At 39.5% G+C, this 19,959-nt stretch overlaps 1 protein-coding gene and 1 non-coding gene across 2 annotated transcripts; both read left to right on the top strand.

The window, feature by feature from the left end:
• Positions 1–871: 871 nt before the first annotated feature.
• LOC141583121 (uncharacterized) lies at positions 872–17,043 on the top strand. The gene is made up of 7 exons (XM_074392494.1): positions 872–1,238; positions 6,089–6,203; positions 6,364–6,537; positions 10,606–10,712; positions 12,327–12,464; positions 15,619–15,689; positions 17,024–17,043. The coding sequence occupies exons 1-7, from the start codon at positions 940–942 to the stop codon at positions 17,041–17,043; spliced, it is 924 nt and encodes a 307-aa protein (XP_074248595.1). The 5' UTR covers positions 872–939.
• Positions 14,429–14,532, top strand: LOC141583124 (U6 spliceosomal RNA). The gene has a single exon (XR_012515865.1). It is a non-coding gene; the product is annotated as a U6 spliceosomal RNA (small nuclear RNA).
• Positions 17,044–19,959: the final 2,916 nt, after the last annotated feature.

Below are 19,959 nucleotides of genomic sequence, written 5' to 3'. Positions count from 1 at the left end.
AGGCTGGGACACGCGCACGCTGCACGTTGTGGCTCGCCCACGGAGGCTGGGACACGCGCACGCCGCACGCTGGGGCTCGCCCGCGGAGGCTGGGACACGCGCACGCCGCACGCTGGGGCTCGCCCGCGGAGGCTGGGACACGCGCACGCCGCACGCTGGGGCTCGCCCGCCGAGGCTGGGACACGCGCACGCCGCACGCCGCGGCTCTCCCGCGGAGGCTGGGACACGCGCACGCCGCACGCCGGGGCTCGCCCGCGGAGGCTGGGACACGCGCACGCCGCACGCCGGGGCTCGCCCGCGGAGGCTGGGACACGCGCACGCCGCACGCTGGGGCTCGCCCGCGGAGGCTGGGACACGCGCACGCCGCACGCTGCGGCTCGCCCGCGGAGGCTGGGACACGCGCACGCCGCACGCTGGGGCTCGCCCGCGGAGGCTGGGACACGCGCACGCCGCACGCTGGGGCTCGCCCGCGGAGGCTGGGACACGCGCACGCCGCGCGCTGCGGCTCGCCTGTAGAAGCGTAGCCTCGAGCACGCCGCACGCGCATAACGGCTTGGCTTGCCTGTCGCGGTGGCTTGGCTTTGCTGTTCCTGGCTTAGCGTGGTGTTCCTCGCTTGGCTCCGTGTTCCTAGCTTTGACTGACGTTTCCTCCCTCTCATTCCTTGGCTGGGCCTGACCTTTTATCTGCTGAGCTTGGCATTCCCCTGGCCGGGCTGGGTGTTTCCTTGGGTTGGAGTGGGCTCTCCCTGGGTGGGCGTGGGCTTTCCCTGGGTGGGCTGGGCTGGGCTGGGCTCCCCTCCTGGGGTGGGCAGGTTCGGGCTGGGATTGACCTTTCTCTTCCACCAGGTTGGAAACCCGGAGTTTCCTGCTAGTCGGTCAAGCTGGTTCGTAGAGGCGATCTGCCCGCTACTACTGGCCTCCCCTGGCTGTTAAAAGCAGATGGTGGCTGAGGTTTGTTCAAAGCCGGCTGCCTCCGCTATGAAGAAGCCCTTTGGTCTCAGGAGCAGGATGGGCAAATGGTGCTGCCACTGCTTCTCCTGCTGCAGGGGGAGCGGCAAGAGCAACGTGGGCACTTGGGCACACTATGACGACGGTGCCTTCGAGGAGCCAAGGTACCAGGTCCGGCGAGAAGACCTGGACCAGCTCCACAGAGCCGCCTGGTGGGGTAAAGTCCCCAGAGCCGATCTCATCGTCATGCTCAGGAGCACTGACGTGAACGAGACGGACACGGAACAAAGGTAACTGGGCCTCGCTGAGAGGAGGCGGGACGGTGGGGATGTGCCCTACTGGTGTGGGGGCGGTGGCGGGGTGCCCGGCTTTATCGTCTCTGCAGGCCCCACACCGTCCTGGCTGTGGGAACCTCAGAGGGGTCAGGGCACAGGCCTCTTTATGAGCAGCAACGTGAAAACAAAACTTTAACTGATTTCCAATCAAATTATAATTTCCCTCGTAGAACACTAATAGACTGTCTTAAAGTGATGTACCTCGCAAAACTAAATCGTTGCAGTGGATTATTTTTAATGTACACATTTTAAAACAATGTCATATACATTATAGAAAGGTATATATTGAGAACTAAGTTCCATAGTATATCAACTTCTGGCTAAATATTCTTCAAATAAAATTCAATATGTGTTTCATATCAATGTATCCTATGTAAATATGTTATTTACTGAGAAACCTTAGAAGGAAAATAAATGGGAAGATGGTTTGTGTCTTTGAATAGGAAGACTCATTTCTCTCAAGATATGAGCTCTTTCTTCAGGTGTTGAACAATGAGAACACATGGACACGGGGAGGGGAGCACTACACACTGGGGTCCGTTGGGGGGAAATGGGGGCGGGACGGGGGTTGGGAAGGTGGGGAGAGATAGCATGGGGAGAAATGACAGATACAGGTGAGCGGAAGGAAGGCAGCAAACCACACTGCCATGTGTGTACCTATGCAACAGTCTTGCATGTTCTTCACATGTATCCCAAAACGTAAAATGCAATTAAAAAATCTAAAAAAAAAGATATGAGCTCTTTCTGTATTTATCACTTGGACCTAAACCAAATGAAAATAGCAAAGTTTTAGCATTTTTAAATTAGGCATGCTGTCTGTTACTGTGATAAATTAATTTTTTTGTAGCAGAATAGAAAAAGATTTGCTTTCCAGATGTCAAAATTTGCATGTGCTATTTCCACAAATTGTTTACTAACAGCTGAAAAGACATAAATGAGCAGAACAGAATAGGAAATCCAGAAATAGTCAAATGTATGTAAGAATTTAGTCCTTGATAAAGGTGATGTTTTATATTAGTAAAAAACTTAATTATTCCTAAGTGAAATGCAGGCTGTTTGGAGAAACCTAGCTAGGTTTTTATGTGACAAAAATAAATTCCTGCACTATAGAGTAAAAAACTTTAAATACACAAAAGGTGAAAAGTACCAGAAAAAAAAAACACAAATGCCTATTTATATATGCATATATAAATATTTAGGTGAAGTCTTTGTCCCCCAGGCTGGAGTATAGTGGTGTGATCTCGGCTCACTGCAACCTCTGTCTCCCAGGTTTAAGCAATTCTCTGCCTCAGCCTCTCGAGTAGCTGGGATTACAGGTGCCCATCACCATGCCCGGCTATTTGTTTTTGTATTTTTAGTAGAGATGGGTTTCATCATCTTGGCCAGGCTGGTCTTGAACTCTTGAACTTGTGATCCACCTGCCTTGGCCTCCCAAAGTGCTGAGATTACAGTTGTGAGCCACTGTGACTGGCCTATATATGCAGATGTATTTTTATGTTCACAATGACCTTCCTAAGAACCTCCCAAAGCAAGTATTCTGAAGGTTGGCTTGGCAAAATAAAAAACATCCGTATATAAAAAAAACATTAACAGAGGTCCAACATCTTTACAAAACATGTATTTTCATTTTACAGAGAATTCTTTCAAGTCAACCAAAAGACAACTAAATAAACTCAATTTAAAATTGGGCAAAGTAATTTCTTTGTATGTCTACCAGTGATCGACACACTTAGGAAAACATAGTGTTCTGGTAAGAGAAGGAATTTAAGCTAGAGGAGGAATGAAATACTGTTTTCTATTTCACAGAAATTAGAAAATACTGTTTAGAAATGAGAAAATATTTTCTAATTTCTAACAGAATTAGAAAATACTGTTTTCTAATTCTAATTTAAGTTAGAAGAGGAATGACAAGCCAGGTGCAGTGATTCATGCCTGTAACCTCAGCACTTTGGGAGGTCAAGGAAGGTGGATCATGATTTCAGAATTTGAGACCAGCCAGGCCAGCATGGTGAAAGCCTGTCTCTACTAAAAATACAAAACTTTGCTGGACCTGGGCCTGGTGGCGAGTACTTGTAATCTCAGATACTTGGGAGACTGAGGCAGGAGAACTGCTTCAACCTGGGAGGCCTAGGTTGCAGTGAGCCAAGATTGTGCCACTGCACTCTGGTCTGGGGACACAGCGAGACTCCCTCTCAAAAAAAAAAAAAAAAAAAAAAAAAGGGGGGGGGGGTAATGGAATATGGTTTTCTATCCACAAAGTGTGTGAGGATGAAGAACAGTGGTATTTACACAGTTGCTTAAAGTTTAAGTTGCTGTGACTTTTCAAATAGATACTTTGTTGGTAAGAACTCTATTTTTAAAATGTATATACCTTTTACTCATCAATTTCATTATTCTGAAATAGCTTTAATAAATGTTTACATCTTTTTTTTGTATTGCTTATAATAGCAATGTATTGAGAAGAACTCATATGAAGATTTTATGAACAAATTTCAGTGCATCCATGGCATGGAATAATATGTAACCATTGAGGGCGTCAATAGATAGAGATATGTTGACATGCAAAGATGTAATTTGGTATATAAAGTGAGGAAAAAAAATCTGTTTTACATATACACCAACAATCTGCTTTTGTGTTAGCTGAAAAGATGTAGAAAATACGATCAAATTTATTTCTGGGGATTTGTGAGTGAAGTTTTTCCCTTTCTCTTATCTGTGATTTCTGCAATGAACATCTCAAAAGTTTTAGTTAAGTTTCAGTAGTCATGAAATAATCCTTGGGAAGAGAAGAAATATGCTACTTGCATAGATACAAATAGTTTCTCACATTCTATTATTTATTTTTATTTCTGTGGATGGGTATCTTCTGTAAACTTTTACCCTATCCAGAAGTAGAGGGAATCTGTTTACCTGTTCCAGTAGATTTTATTGTATATTCATTTTATTATATATTTATCTTCTCCTTATATATAATGTGTAAAAACTGTGGATTAATGGTTTTACTTTAGTTATATATGAAAATTAAAAGAGCAAATATAACTGATTATTACTATTACAAATGTATTCCTCTACAGGAGTTTTTTTTTTAAATATTGAACTCACCAGCTGTATCCTTTCAATCTATTTATTCATCAAACATAAGCCAGACACCTATTTTGTGGCAGGCATATTCTACTGTCTCGCACCTATTACGTGGCAGGCATGTTCTACTCCCTCTCAGTGTCCTTCATCTTTGAAAACTTCATGTTTACATGCTGGGGCTGGGCAAACTGAGATATTTAAAATTGGGGTATTAGAACTTAATCTCAATTGAAGTTTTTCCTCTCTCCTTTCAAACAAAAGCGTTTCTGAAGGTAGAAATAGTAAAAAGATAACCTTTAATTGTCCTTTAAAATTTATAACAATCTTGGATAAAGACTGTTTTAGTACTTTTAAGAACTAAAATGGGATACATAAACAGCAGCCACAAAAAAAGAATGAGAGCATGTCCTTTACAGGGACATGGATGATGTTGGAGGCCATTATCCTTAGCAAACTAACACAGGAACAGAAAACACCAGATACCACATGTTCTCACTTACAGGTGAGAGCTAAATGATGAGAACACACAGACACCTACAGGGGAGCAGCACACACTGGGCCTATCAGACGGTGGGGGTTGGGAGGAGGGAAAGCAGCAGGAAATAGGAACAGGTAGTCGGCTTCATATCTGGGTGATGAAACAATCTGTACAACCCCCCTTGGCACACATTTACCTATGTAACAAAACTGCGCATCCTGCACAGGTATCACTGGATGTAAACGTTGAAGAAACTCCACAAATAGTTTTCCAAATCCTTTTTTAAAAAAGAAAATTGCTAATAGTCTTAAATCCTAATATTAATGATTAGAAATACCTGATTTACATACATTCTGTAATTCTGAGTATTGAAAAAAATGAGACATACTTAGTCATTTAAATCGCAAGTATTCTTTGGCTTAAAGTTTTTTGAAAACCAAAGTAAGAATTAGTTTATTTTAGAAATTTGTTTTTGTTTTCACCTCAGCCTTCTTATTTCATCTAAATGCCAGTCATTGGACTAGAACTGTGCCAGACCTCTTATATTATAACATGGCCTAGCTAATGTAAGGCACCAGGCATTGTAAGATGCCTCATTATTTTACGTCCCAATAAGAGAATTATTTAAATGCTGCCAATTACAGTTATAGTAAATCATGAATTACAAGTGACATTCCAGTGTAAGAAATGTTCAACCGTGGAATCATCTTAGAATCACTAAAATAGAATGTTACCTGTAATCCTTAAAAAATACCTCAAAGTGTAGGTATAATTGTATTATCTCACTCAATTCACATGTCTCCAGTAGTAGTAGTAAAAATTATAATATCTAGCAATTGAGCTGTTGTGTTAGGAACTATTCTCTGTCTTTTGTGTAGAGTCTCATTAAGTATTACAGTGGTTTTCTCTGAGAAAGTTACTATTTTCATTCCCATTTTATTGTTGAGGAAATTGAGATACAAAAAGGCTAAGCAACATCTAGGAAGTGACAGAGCGGAAAGAGGATTCCAGCCCAAGTTGAATGGAATCCAAGGGCTATGCTCTTTCTGTTCAAATAGGCTGCTCTTTCACTCATACAGTGAGTAAGGAGGGGTAATAAATAGTATACTTTCTTCAAAGGAAAATGCAATGTTTGTTTTGAAGGCAGAGTAATAGCAGACTGTTCAGTGTTTGCAATGACATGAATTGCTGAGGTGGCTGTAGATAGTGCACTACAATTTCCTAAAAAGTCTTCTCACTCCCATAGAACTGCCCTCCATTTGGCCTCTGCCAATGGGAATTCAGAAATAGTAAAACTCTTGCTGTACAGAAGATGTGAACTTCATGCCTTTGACAGCAAAAAGAGGACAGCTCTAATAAAGGTATGCAGTAGCCGACTGTATCGGCACGAGATGGATTTGATTTCAATATGTAGAATAAAGATGAGTTTTCTCATTTAAATATAGCTAGTTGGTGAAACCTGTGGAATATTTCTTTTGAGTTCCTAGGATTTATGATTTGTTTTTGGTCTAATACTGACAGGCCGTACAGTGCCAAGAAGATGAATGTGTGTTAACGTTGCTAGAACATGGCACTGACCCAGACCTTCCGGATGTGTATGGCAATACCGCGCTACACTATGCGGTCTACAATGAAGACAAATTACTGGCCAAAGCACTGCTTTTATACGGTGCTGATATTGAAGCAAAAAACAAGGTATAGATCTATCCATTTTATTTTCAAAATACTGAAATGTGATTGTTTTAACACCGACCTCCTGTGTAAGGGTTAGTTTTCTGTATTTGGAAGCTCAAGCGTACCTGAATGAAAATATTTTGAAATGACTTAATTGTCTAAGATTTTATTTTAAATATTGTTAAATTTAAAGAAGAATTAGAGGGTACAGCTTTTTTAAAAATGTACTTGTGGTAAATTTCTTTTTTTGAAAACACTGACATTGTAAAAGGTAATACTTATTGCTTTTTCCAATTTTTCTTTCCCAGGTTTTTTGTTTGTTTGTTTGTTTGTTTATTTTTCCTAATGACTGTAAAATAGTAAAATTTGCCCTGGAAATAAGTTTTACATTAAAACTCCAAGAAAACAAAAACATGTTTCAGTGAATAGAAATCCTGCTGCTTTGGCAAATTTCTAAGAAAAGTAATCGATATGAAGTGATGTATCTTGAGTGGCAAGGCTTAGGGTAGCTCTGATTGCTCATGAGGGAGAAATGGAAAGGGGAGAAAAGAGCAATCAGAAATATCAAGGCTAGTTTGGAAATTAGGTAATGGAGGGGAAAGACCATGAAACGGTTGTGTGTGTGTGTGTGTGTGTGTGTGTGTGTGTGTGTGTGTGTGGTGGTATTCATTCGTTTCTTTTGTATGGTGAGACAGAGTTCTCTTCAGTTTTAGAGAATGAGTTTTCAGTTTGGGAGAGGGAGTTAGTTATAAATTGCCTGGAGATCAATGTTAGGAGGCCTCTGAGGAACCAGATTGGCAGTGAATAGGGGGTAATGTAGTGGGAAACCCTTGAGCAGAGGGAGTAACAGGTACTTAACTGACTCATGATCCTCTTCTGGTAGAAATAGCCAACTAGAGTCTCAATTCTGCTTTCTAATCTAGAATGTCTTGATGGGAAGGTGGGAGATAAGGAGCTTATAAATAACAAGATGAAGTTGGACTTTGAGTTTACTAGACCCTGTTCTTCTCTTCCCTGGGAAAATTATGTGGTGTTTTCAGCAAATGAATCTCTCTCCTACTCTTTTCTCTTTTTGGCCAAATCCTCAAATGATAAAGGGAATTGGTCATGTGGCTAAGAGAGGACACCGAAGTAATTATCTATTGCACTAGTTTTCAGCTAGAATTGTGCATCTCAGTAACCTGAGGAAAAATTTTAAATAATCTACAAGTCTAGGCTCTCCCCTGCAGATTTTCATAAAGTAAGTCTAATAAATCCTGGACATGTATGTTTCAAAAGGTTTCCTTGAAGCCAGGCATGGTGGTGAATGGCTGTAGTCTCAGCTGCTGGGGAGGCTGAGGGGGAAAATTGCTTGAGCTCAGGAGTTTGAGTCTAGCCTGGACAACATAATGAGACCTTGCTCTAAACAATGATGACAAATTCCTCAAAATCTGGATACACTCCTGCTGAGGAATCACTGAATAAATACGTGTAATATATAAATTCTTACATCTCAGAAACTTAAGATCTCTAGAATAGTTGCAGTTGGAGTTGGATATGTGCTAATTCCTTTATATCTTTCATTTCCCATAATACTAGTTTGACATTTTTGGGGGGTGGGAGACAAGGTCTCTGCAAGGCTGGAGTGCAGTAGTGTGATCACAGCTCCCTGCAGCCTTGACCTCCCCAAGCTCAGGTGGTCCTTCAACCTCAGTTTTAGTATATATATTTTTTTTCTGAAGTAGAGATGAGTTTTTTGCCATGTTGCCCAGGCCAGTCTTGAACTCCTGGGCTCAAGTGATTCACCTGCTTCAGGCTTTCAAAATGCTAGGATTACAGGTGTGTGCCACCATTGCTGGCCTAATCTGACTTTTATCTCTGTGGTTGGGATGTTAAAATGAATATTATTGGCAGTATCAATCAGCTTACGGAATAATACCTTCTCCTAACATCAGTTATTCACTGCCATTCAGAAGGTCTTTAGAAATTTGCAGTGAGTAGTCTTCAATAAGTAGAGGATGGTCCTCTCAGGATTTTGTGTCTCTTTGTTACCATTCAAGTGCTTAGCTCAGTAAGTTGTTAGTAAGATCAGAGTTTTCTCAGTTAGAATTGTAGCAAGTTCTAAACTTCTTTGATCAATTGAAGCTTTATTATAGACTATCCAGTATCTCTCTAAATGGTATTGGGAAAACTGGCTAGCAGTGTGCAGAAAGCAGAAACTGGACCCCTTCCTGACACCTTACACTAAAATTAATTCCAGATGGATTAACAATCTAAACATAAGTCTTAACACCATAAACACCCTAGAAGAAAACCTAGGCAAAACCATTCAGGACATAGGCGTAGGCAAGGACTTCATGGCTGAAACACCAAAAGCAATGGCAACAAAAGCCAAAATAGACAAATGGAATCTAATTAAACTCCAGAGCTTCTGTACAGCAAAGGAAACAATCATTAGAGTGAACTGGCAACCAACAGAATGGGAAAAACATTTTGCAATCTGCCCATCTGACAAAAGACTAATATCCAGAATGTGCGAAGAAATAAAACAGATTTATAAGAAAACAAACAAACCCAATCAAAAGTGGTCAAAGGATATGAACAGACACTTTACAAAAGAAGACATATATGAGCCCACCAAACGTATTAAAAAATGCTCATCAGCACTGGTCATTAGAGAAATGCAAATCAAAACCACATTGAGATACCATCTCACACCAGTTAGAATGGTGATCTTTAAAAAACCTGGAGACAACAGATGCTGGATAGGATGTAGAGAAATAGGAACATTTTTGCACTGTTGGTGGGATTGCAAATTAGTTCAACCATTGTGGAAAACAGTGTGGCAATTTCTCAAGGACCTAGAAATAGAAATTCCATTTGACCCAGCAATCTCATTACTGGGTATATACCCAAAGAATTATAAATTGCTCTATTATAAAGACAAATGCACACATATGATCATTGTGGCACTGTTTACAATAGCAAAGACCTGGAACCAACCCAAATGTCCATCAATTATAGACTGGATAAACAAAATGTGGCACATATACACCGTGGAATACTATGCAGCCATAAAAAATGATGAGTTCATGTCCTTCGTAGGGACATGGATGACTCTGGAAACCATCATTTTAGCAAACAGACACAAGAACAGGAAACCAAACACCACATATTATCACTCAAAGGTGGGTGTTGAACAATGAGAACACATGGACACAGGGAGGGGAGCATCAGAGACTGTGGTCAGTTGAAGGGGTCTAGGAGAGGGACAGCAGGGGCATGGGGAGGGTAGGGAGGGATAATGAGGGGAGAAATACAAGATAGAGGAGATAGGGGGATGAAGGCAGCAAACCACCTTGCCATGTTTGTAACTATGCGACAATCCTGCATGATTTGCACATGCACCCCAGAACCTAAAGTACAATAAATAATAAAAAATAAAATGTTTGTAGAGCATTTGCTTAATCAGGATGGCAGTTTTAAACACTGAAAACCATGGAGTTATTGAGACTACATGTAGGGATTCTGTAAATTTGGTTTCACTAGTTCTGTGAACTGATTATTTATTTAGTTACCAATCTGGAAAACTTAAATACAAATTGATTTTAAATGAATACATATTGGAAAAATTGTTGAAATGGGCAGTATGAGACTTAGTAGCAATATTTATTGCACATTGGAGCTTGATCTTTTGGTAAAACATGAAACTAAAGAAATATTTTACAAATTCTTGCTTTATACCCAACAATTTGTCTTAGAGTTTGAGAATATAGAGCTAAAAGATACAGCTCTTTGTTTAGATGGAAAAAATATTATCATCCAATAATACCATGCCAAACGCTGGCATAGAAGCAAAGATTCCTGGAACCAGTAAGTGTTTAAACTGAGTTTTTGAGATGATCAGAGTTAATGTGTTGAGGCAGAAGAGAGGTGTCTCCAAGGGAAAGAGTAGTGTGTGAGAAAGCACCGAAGAGTAAGAAGGAAGTGACTATAATTTGTTTACTTTCTATGAGTGTAAGTTTATAGGATCTTATATAGTTTCCAGTTCAGTTGAGAAGTACATAATTTTTTGAATCAAATATCATTTTTGCTTTTATTGTTTTACAGTGTGGCCTCACGCCACTTTCACTTGCTGTATATGGACAAAAAGAGAAAATGATGAAATTTTTAATCAAGAAAAAAGCTAATGTAAATGCAATTGATAAATTTGGAAGGTATAGTTATTTTTTTTAATCTCTGTGTTGTAGAATGATAGCAGTCACTCAAGTCATAAACATTTATAAGATTAACTTATTGCAACATAGTGATCAGGATCAACAAATCAGTTAAGTAGAAAAACAATTAGACTGGGCAACATAAAGAACAGTTTTAGTGGGATTCCTCTTACTACACTGACTGATGTTATTATGTGACATTTTTGGTTATATGATTTATGTTAGCTAAATGGATTTCATATTTGTCTCATGAAGTGTGAACTTTAACTTTTAGTTTATTTATGACTTAGTATTGAACTTAACTCTTTCTAGTAGTTTTTAATCTCTATGTCTTATATGCTTTTCCACTAATACACTTTATTAAACATAAATAGGAGTTGATAATCATTTTGTCTTTTGAATAACTCTGTGATGAGTTGCTTTCTTTGAAGAATATAAATGTTAGCTTATGCCTCCAAGACAATTAATTGCTATTCCCACATACTGTAAGTTCATCAGCTTTTGTTTTAATTCCAGTGTATTTTGATGTTTTGATTATTTATTTATTTATTTGTTTGTTTGTTTATTTTTGAGACAGAGTCTCGCTCTGTCACCAGGCACCAGGCTGGAGTGCAGTGGTACCATCTCTGCTCACTGCAAACTCCACCTCCCAGGTTCAAGCAATTTTCCTGAATCGGCCTCCTGAGTAGCTGAGATTATAAGCACGCTTCACCATGCCCAGCTAATTGTTGTATTTCTTAGTAGAGACTGGGTTTCACCATGTTGGTCAGGATGGTCTCAATTTCTTTACCTTGTGATCCACCTGCCTCGGCCTCCCAGAGTGCTGGGATTACAGGTGTGAGCCACTGTGCCTGGCCTTATTTTTAATTGGTATGGAGAGAGGAAGTAGAGATAGTTTTAAGTGGGTACACTGTTCCTTTAATGAAGGCAAGGTGTAGGTGGGTGATAAGAGAAAAGAGCTAGGCTTCGGATTCACACAAGACTGGGTTTAATTCCTAGCTTTCTTACTTGATAGGTGTGTGACCTTGGCAATGTTATTTACCACTAAATGTGTTGTCATATATGAAAAGGAGGAGAATATCTCCTTCAAAATTGCCTGTGCATAAGTAAGAAAGATGTGTGTGTGCGGCATTTAATTCAGTGCCCAGCACATGCTTGTTGGCATCATTAACTGAAACTATTATGACTACTGTTTTCACCATTCTTATTAATATTACTGCTTTCAGCATGCAGATAGCTCTTATGTGACCCCACAGCTGATTTTCTGTTACCGTATATCAGTCTCGGGAAGCGGGAAGGAAATCTTTACTTAAATCTTTGTTCACTTCAGATAAGTGGCCCTAGCATAGTTTCTTGCCCATCAAAGGCCTTTAAATTAGCAGCTTCTACTATTTAACACCCACTGAGATAAGAGGTTTTCTTTTTGTCCCTTCCTTTTAACTTTGGTGGTATTTTACAGAGATTAACACTTGAGCACCCAAGATGCTTATGTCTTTTAGTGCATGCAAATGTTTAATTCTGCATTGACAGGCAAGATACTAAATGGGTAAAGTATGCCAGATTAGCTTACAACTTTATTACAGTTAGGGAAAAATTACCTCTCTGTCATTTTAGGACTGTGCTTATACTTGCCGTATGTTGTGGATCAGCAAGTATGGTTGGCCTTCTACTTGATCAAGATATTGATGCATTTTGTCAAGATAAATCTGGAAAAACTGCCAGGGATTATGCTGTGTCTAGTCAACATAATATGTAAGTGTTTACATGAAAAGTCTAGTTAACACTAAATTAAGGCTTAAAATAATTACAACAACTGTGTCTTATATATCAAGTGAGATGTAGTAGTTTGGTTTGGGTAGTTTTAAAGTGGCAATGAGTTAGTCCCCTGCATCAGCTAGAAATCAAGCAAAAGGTAGACCGGTTAGAAGTACCAGTGTGTGCAGGATTCTTTATCTCAGGACTTGTAAGACCTTTATGTTTACAGATTCCAACATTGTTCATTTCATCCAAGTATAACACCTATGAATGAGATAAAAAATAGTGTCACATCTTTCTTTTTTCTTTTTTTTTTTTTTTTGATTAGTTATTTGGGTCTTGAAATGTCCAGTTTATCAGAAAGTCATTTACTGTCTTCTGAAGACTATCTCTTCCATACTCTTTGAATTTTTCAAGAACCAAAGGGATTTACTAAATCCAAGGAAGACAATCCCTTTTATCAAATCAGAAGGACTAGAAACAAAGGGCACTCCAATCATTCTGTTGTTTCTGTTGATTCTGTTGCATTTTTGCCCCTGAAACTGGTCCTGCTGCCTGGTAATGGTTGATCTTTGACACCAAGATGCCCTTACTGATTCAGAGCCCTCAGGTCTTCATGGTGATTCATACAAAGATGTTGAAGTTACAGCGTTTTTTAAATTCACATACCTATGCTTATATGCTCAGCCATTATTCCCAAAGCACCAGCACCATTCTCTGGCAATGTGACTTTATCCACACACAAAATGAGCTAATTGACCATCTCCCCCATATTCAGCCTAGACTTAGCTGAGACCTTCATGGTAAGAGATCCTTTCAGGCCTTTTTTGGTCTTTTCTGTAGCAGATATTCATTGGGCTTGTTCTAAATGGTCAGAGAGGTTGAAATAATGTGGCAGGAAGAGATGAGTGTTTCTTTCTTCTTTGCTACCAGTTCTGTACCCTCATGCACCTTTATATCCTGTATAATACCTGAGGCAGTAGAAAATCCCATATTTACCTTCCCAGAAGCGGCGGACTCCCAGTTGTGATTGGCCCCTTGACTGATCTGTTTTAAATAATAATGAAAATTGCCCAAGCTACTTGCAACTCTACCTCAATATTTAAAAATATTTTCAAATTCTACCTCACAGGAAGCTATTGAAGAGAATTCTCAGAATCTCAAGTAGGTTAGTTGGACTTAACAGAGCCATACCTTGTCCATGTCTCATCACTGAATGTAGGGAATCCATGAGCCCTGCACACTGGGTGCCAGAACATAGGGATCCATAAGCCCCACACGTTGGGTGCCAGAATGTAGGGCTCCATGAGCCCCACATTGGGCACCAGAATGTAGGGAGCCACCCCTACATCACCTGTGGGTACCCTGAGTTTGGTGGCAACAAAGGAATGAGAAAAAGAAAGATGAAGAGAGATGATGGGACCAGAGGGCCATCACTTATTACTTTGGAGGTGACAGTGAAGGCCCTGAGCTCTGACCATCCACTCTATTTATTGGTTACAATCACTTTGATCTACAGGGTAGGGGTGGAGTAATGGTGGGGAGAGGATGATGGTGGAGTGAACCAGTGAACCAGAACTGAATCAGTGAACGGGAAGTGGTGTGTCATTCTAAGGATTGATAACAGTGGCAGTTTGGGGGTTTCACAAAAGAAGAACATGTGGTTATCTTTAGCTTGTTATCTAAGTACAGCTGATGGAACACAGACCTTACAAGGAGCCCACAAGTCTGGCTACATCATAGTTCTACGAAGGGTTTTTATAGCCTTGAGCACCATGTTTATGGTAACAGAGCCAAGGTCACCCTGCACTGGAGCATGAGGCATGAAGAGGCCTTCCTCCTCAGAGGCCTCCTGTGGCCTTCTGCAGTGTATTATTCCCTGCTTATATGTTACTCATAACCAATTTATGTAGGTACTCTGTAAGTTCTTTCTAATCACGTGTAAAAGTAGAACTTTCTGTTTGCTTCAGCAGCACACATTCTCAAATTGAAACAATAAAGAGAAAAATAGCATGGCTTCCTGCATAAGGAGGCCACACAGATTTTTGAAGCATTCCATATTTTACACAGTCAGTGGAAGGTCATTTGACTGTTTGCTGACTAGCTATAATGCAACAGAGTGATTCAAAGCAAAATGGGTGTCACCAAAATATTGAAGTTGTTATTTGTACTGCAAAAATAGTCATGTAAGGTGGTCTATGAGATAACACTGGAACTGAATAATGTGTGTGGTGTTGTGTGCAAAATATGTTGTTAGTATGTATCTTGCAACTTCTTCATGGAACCTAAAAATAAATGAAAGTAGGGTTTTGGTCTCTCATGTCAGCTGGAGATGAACATGGATATAAAGCATCATCCTGACAAACATCTGCTGTTTGAGAGTTTGAGTCTATAGGGAAGGATCATTGGTCCCAGCCAGGTCTTAACATCCATTGGTTTTTCTGTCCTTAGTGTGATTGATAGACTCCATAATAGTGGACAATCATGTCATCTACTTTAAGGAGTTATTTATCAATAAATTTAGTTACAAACTGTGAAATAGTTGAGATGCCCTGAACTATGAGCCACAAAGAGTAGGACAACTAATAAGCAAAATTAGGACTTAATAACATTTCCTGAAAACAGCAACCTTTTCATATTGGAACGTATGCACAAAATACAGATTGGGTTTTATTTGAAATTCCAACATGATTTCAGTCATAAAATTTAGGAACAGATTATTCCATTGCTTTAATATTTCTGTGAGCTTTTAAAAAATGTTATCTTGTTAAATCTTTATAACAATCTAGTGAAATAAGACAGCAAAGTTCTTATTTTGTAGAAGATGACATTGAGCCCAAGAGGAGCAACTTGTCCAAGAACAAATAGCTGTTCATTATGCAGCTAGGACTTAGGCAGAGTTGGTACACATTATGTCAGACTAATGCGAGTTAACTTACTGGGTCATAGTGCCCTTGATTTCTGACTATTTCACTTTACTCTTTTTCTTGTTTATGATAAGTTTGTAGAATGTACACATAGGTGGATGGAATAATATTGTTAAGTTCTGATATTCTGATATTGTTTGAATTACTCTAAGCATTTCACATTTGGTAAGTATTTTTTATCTCAGTATTAAAAGTCTTTTTATTTATTACATTTTTATACACAGAATTTGCCAATTACTTTCGGACTACAAAGAAAAACAGAAATCAAAAAAGTTTTCTGAAAACAGCAATCCAGGTAAGACTTCTGATAGTGAGTTACTTTAGGCCAGTTGTCACCAGGCTTTTTGGCACCAGGGACCGGTTTTGTGGAAGACAGTTATTCCATGGACTAGGGAAAGGTTGAGGTGGTTTCAGGATTATTCAATCACATTACATTTATTTTGCTACTTTATACTATTAATACATTGTAATATATAATGAAATAATTAGCAACTTACCGTAATGTAGAATCAGTGGGAGCTCTGAGCTTCTTTTCCTACAAATAGATGGTCTGATCTTGGGACAAAGGGCGACAGTGACAGATCATATGACATTAGATTCTCGTAAGCAGCACATGATCTAGATTCCTCATGTGGGCAGTTCACAACAAGGTTCATGCTTCAGTGAGGATCTAATGCTGTCCCTGATCTAACAGGAGGCAGAGCTCAGGCAGTAAGATGAGCCAGGGGTGTGGCTGTAAATACAAATGACACTTCCTTGGTTTGCCTCCTGCTCACTTCCTCCTGTGTAGTGAGGTTCTTAATAGGCCATGGACTGGTACCAATCTGTGAGGCACTGGTCAGGAAACCTATGCTTGTACCAGCAAGGTCTCACTATTGCTGACTTCCCTCCTCCTAATTTGAAATGAAAAGAGATATATTTACTTTGTTGGAACAAGATGTGTTCTTCTATCTGTGGGTTAATTGTCATGATAACAGTAATTTTGTTAGAACAAGATGCTCGGCTACCATTCATCAAAAGATTGTCATAATAAATATACAAATTGCCCAACTCTAGGCTCAGCAGATGATAATAAAAGTAGAAAATGTTTCACAATAACAAAAATGCTAGTATGCTACCTGGATGTGGACACCTAATACATTGTACAATCCAGATTGTATAAGGACACCTTTAATTTAGCCATCTATTTATCAGAGAGCTTTTGATAACAAGGAGACAAAGATGAAATTGATGTAATTTTGATCTTTAAGGTGCTCATAACACAATTGTCTCTATTTCATTTCTGTGCTTTTTCAACAGAATTGACAAAAAAAAAATTTTTATTTATGTTTTAACTTGTCCGCTTAACAAATAACTATGAAATGTTTTTTAGATACATTTTTTTCTAATGCTACAGAACACAAATAAAAATACAAACAGAGAGGAGCTCATTATTATGATTATCATTTTTTATTATTTTGCTACTTTAATCAGGGCTTGCTGTGTGCTGGATGCCCACTGGAAACTTATAATTATGATTATTTATTATATTGATTATGTGCCAGACATAACTGATGAGGAATGAAAGCTTTTTGAATAAAGGTAGGTAGGATTGAAGGTAAGCATGAAGACTGAGTAGAATGTTTCAAGGTAAAGAAGCAGAAGAATGATGATTGGCAGAAGGAAGATGTAACAAGATTGTGTGTCTGCCGGAAGGAACTTCTAACACGATTCCCTCTGGGAGGAAGAGCAGCAAGTGCAGAAGACAAGATGCTTGAGTGAGCTTTGCAGGGTTTGTGAGCAGTTCACTTTTGCTAGTACCAAAAGTGTGAGATATGAGAGGTTGGGAGTGAGGTGAATACTCAGCTAAGGCAAGTTTATAGTAGACTTTTTAATACTATAGAAACGAGTAGGTGTTCAGCCTTGGTCATCATGGTGGAACCCCATCTCTACTAAAAATACAAAAATTAGCCGAGTGTGGTAGCCAGCATGTGTAATCCCAGCTAATTGGGAGACTGAGGCACAAGAATCACTTGAACCTGGGAGCTAGAGGTTGAAGTGAGCTGTTGTGCCACTGCACACCAGCCTAGGCAAAAGGGTAAGACTTTATCTCCATAAATAAAGGAATGAATGAATGAATGAATGAATGAATGAATGAATGAATGAAATGAATAGCTCTTATCTGGTGGGCCATGGGCATTTTACCAGTAGAATGCTTTGGACTGCCCATACTAGATGAGCAGTGGCTAAAACAGTAGGAATCAGAGTTGTTTGGGTTGTTCAGTGATATCCCAGGATCCCACTTGTCCCTCTTTCAGCTGTGTTGTTGGCAGTGTTTTATTATGTCTCCTTTCATAGTTGGCTAATCCGCAACAGCTCCAAACATCTTGTTCTCACAACACAACATCGCAAGGGCTGCTTTTCTTCACTGTGTCTTTTAAATGGGTAGAAAACTTAGAAGCATGCAAGGGGCTTCCTGTAACATTTCATTGGATGGGTCAAACCACATGCACATCCCAAAACCAGGCACTGGGAAAGCAGATACGTGATTAGCTTAGAATACTCATTTCTCTTTCTGAAGCTGAGGAGGGGAATTGGGATAATAAACATCCCAATAGACTTGTGTTTCTTAGGCAAGAAAGAATAAGGAAAGGCTATTGGTAGGGAGCCAGCAGTGTTTGCTGCAGAGGCTCATTGGAGAAATTTGAGTAAGGGAGTCACAAGATTAAATTTGAGTATTAAGGCATTCTGGTTATGGTGTAAAAGTGGTTAGCAAACTTTTCTTGTAAAGGATGAGGTGGGAAATATTTTAGACTATGTGGTCTCTGTTGTGTCTAGTTAACCCTGCTGTTGTAGTGTGAAAACCACCACGGATAACATGTAAGCAAATAGGCATGACTGAGATCCAAGAAAACTTTATTTACAAAGCCATAAGGCAGACTGGATTTGGCCTGTGGCCTGTAGTTTGCTGACCCCTCATAAAGGATTGATGGAAGGTAACCATGTAAAGAAACCAGGAGACAAAGGAAGCTTTTGCAGTAGTAGTCAGCTATAGTTTCCTTGTCACACATCCTTGAACTAGTGTCAATGTAGTGAGAGGTTTTCACCCATGCATGGTGAAAAAAAAGAAACTTAGGAATCTTAGTTTCTCATTTAAAAATGTTGGCCTTTTTTGTGGTATTATGTCTTTTTCATTTGTTTTGCTTAAGTTTTTTTTATGTAAGAAATAACATTAATAGTTGGCCATTTTTATTTAAATAAAAGCCATTTTCTAAATGTTTATGTCCCAAATGGCAGTGGGACTATAAAGCAGAGACAGAAGAGAGGTATAGTTAATATGATTTAGTGATAATCGAATAAGAAAAGTTTGGGGGATAGAGAGAAAGCTCAGATGATGCACTGGTTTCCAGATTGTACCCTAGCATTTAACCTGGACATGCGGAAGGAATAGGACATTTTCTGGTGAATACAGAAGAGTAAACAGTAGCAGGAATGACTGATTTTTTTCTATGCATATTTAATGGAATATTCATACAGGGTATTTTGAGTAGGTATTTGGATAATCAGCATTTATAACTTGCATCCTACTAGTTTGACTCTTAATAATAAGAATTGTCAAAGATCCAAAGTTGATGATAATTGTCAAAGATCCAAAGTTGATGATAAATGTCCATGTGTAACATCATCAATGACTGAAAGTCAGCATCCAGAGAATTGGGACAGATGAACTTAATAGATAAAGATGAATGTCGGAGTTGTGTTTCTCTTAGGGACTGACACTCTATTACCTGTGGGACTCACAGCTGCCAGGAAAGAAAGAGAGCAAGAAGCCTATTAAAGAAGCCAGCAGATTCAGTCCTGGAGTGCCCTGCTTGGCTTCATGTCTTAGTTCTGACTTGTAACAAATTATTTTCTGTAAAATGTGCTTTGTGTTTTTCCCCTCTTGCAGCATGTGAACAAACAGAATCCCTTTAGTAGGGCATTTTTGTATTCTTTCTTGAAACAAAGCAACATGTAAATAACAAAAAGAAGAAAGTAAGAGAAAGAGTATTTTTTGTATAGGCTAGCATTTAACATAAACTTGGGAGTGAGTACCAGGATTATACTTAGAATTTAGGGACGGGATGGGAAAACTAGTTAGAAATCTATATTTAATATAAACATTTCAGTACATTGGGTAAAACTTTTATGAAAATACATCAAAGGATCTTTTATCCACTAAACCAGGAGCTGGCCAGCTTTTTCTGCAAAGACTCAGTTAGTAAATATTTTTGGCTTTGTGGGCTATATATATTTATTTTTTGAGGCAGGGTCTCACTCTGTCTCCCAGGCTGGAGTGCAATTGCATGATCATGGCTGACTGCAGTCTTGACTTTCTGGGCTCTAGTGATCCTCCCATCTCAGCCTCTCTACTAGCTGGGACCACAGGTGTGCAACATCACAGCCAGCTAATGGACTCTACGGACTATAAAGTGAATAAGCATGGCTGTGCTCCAAAATACTTTACTTAGAAAAACAGGCAGTGGGCTGGATTTGGCCCACAAGTGCTAATTTGCTGATCCTTGCGCTAAAAGGAAGGTGCTGCT

The sequence above is a fragment of the Saimiri boliviensis genome (genome assembly GCF_048565385.1).
Source record: "Saimiri boliviensis isolate mSaiBol1 chromosome 3 unlocalized genomic scaffold, mSaiBol1.pri SUPER_3_unloc_3, whole genome shotgun sequence".
NCBI classification, from domain to species: Eukaryota; Metazoa; Chordata; class Mammalia; order Primates; family Cebidae; genus Saimiri; species Saimiri boliviensis.
This window is presented reverse-complemented; position numbering and strand designations above follow the sequence as displayed.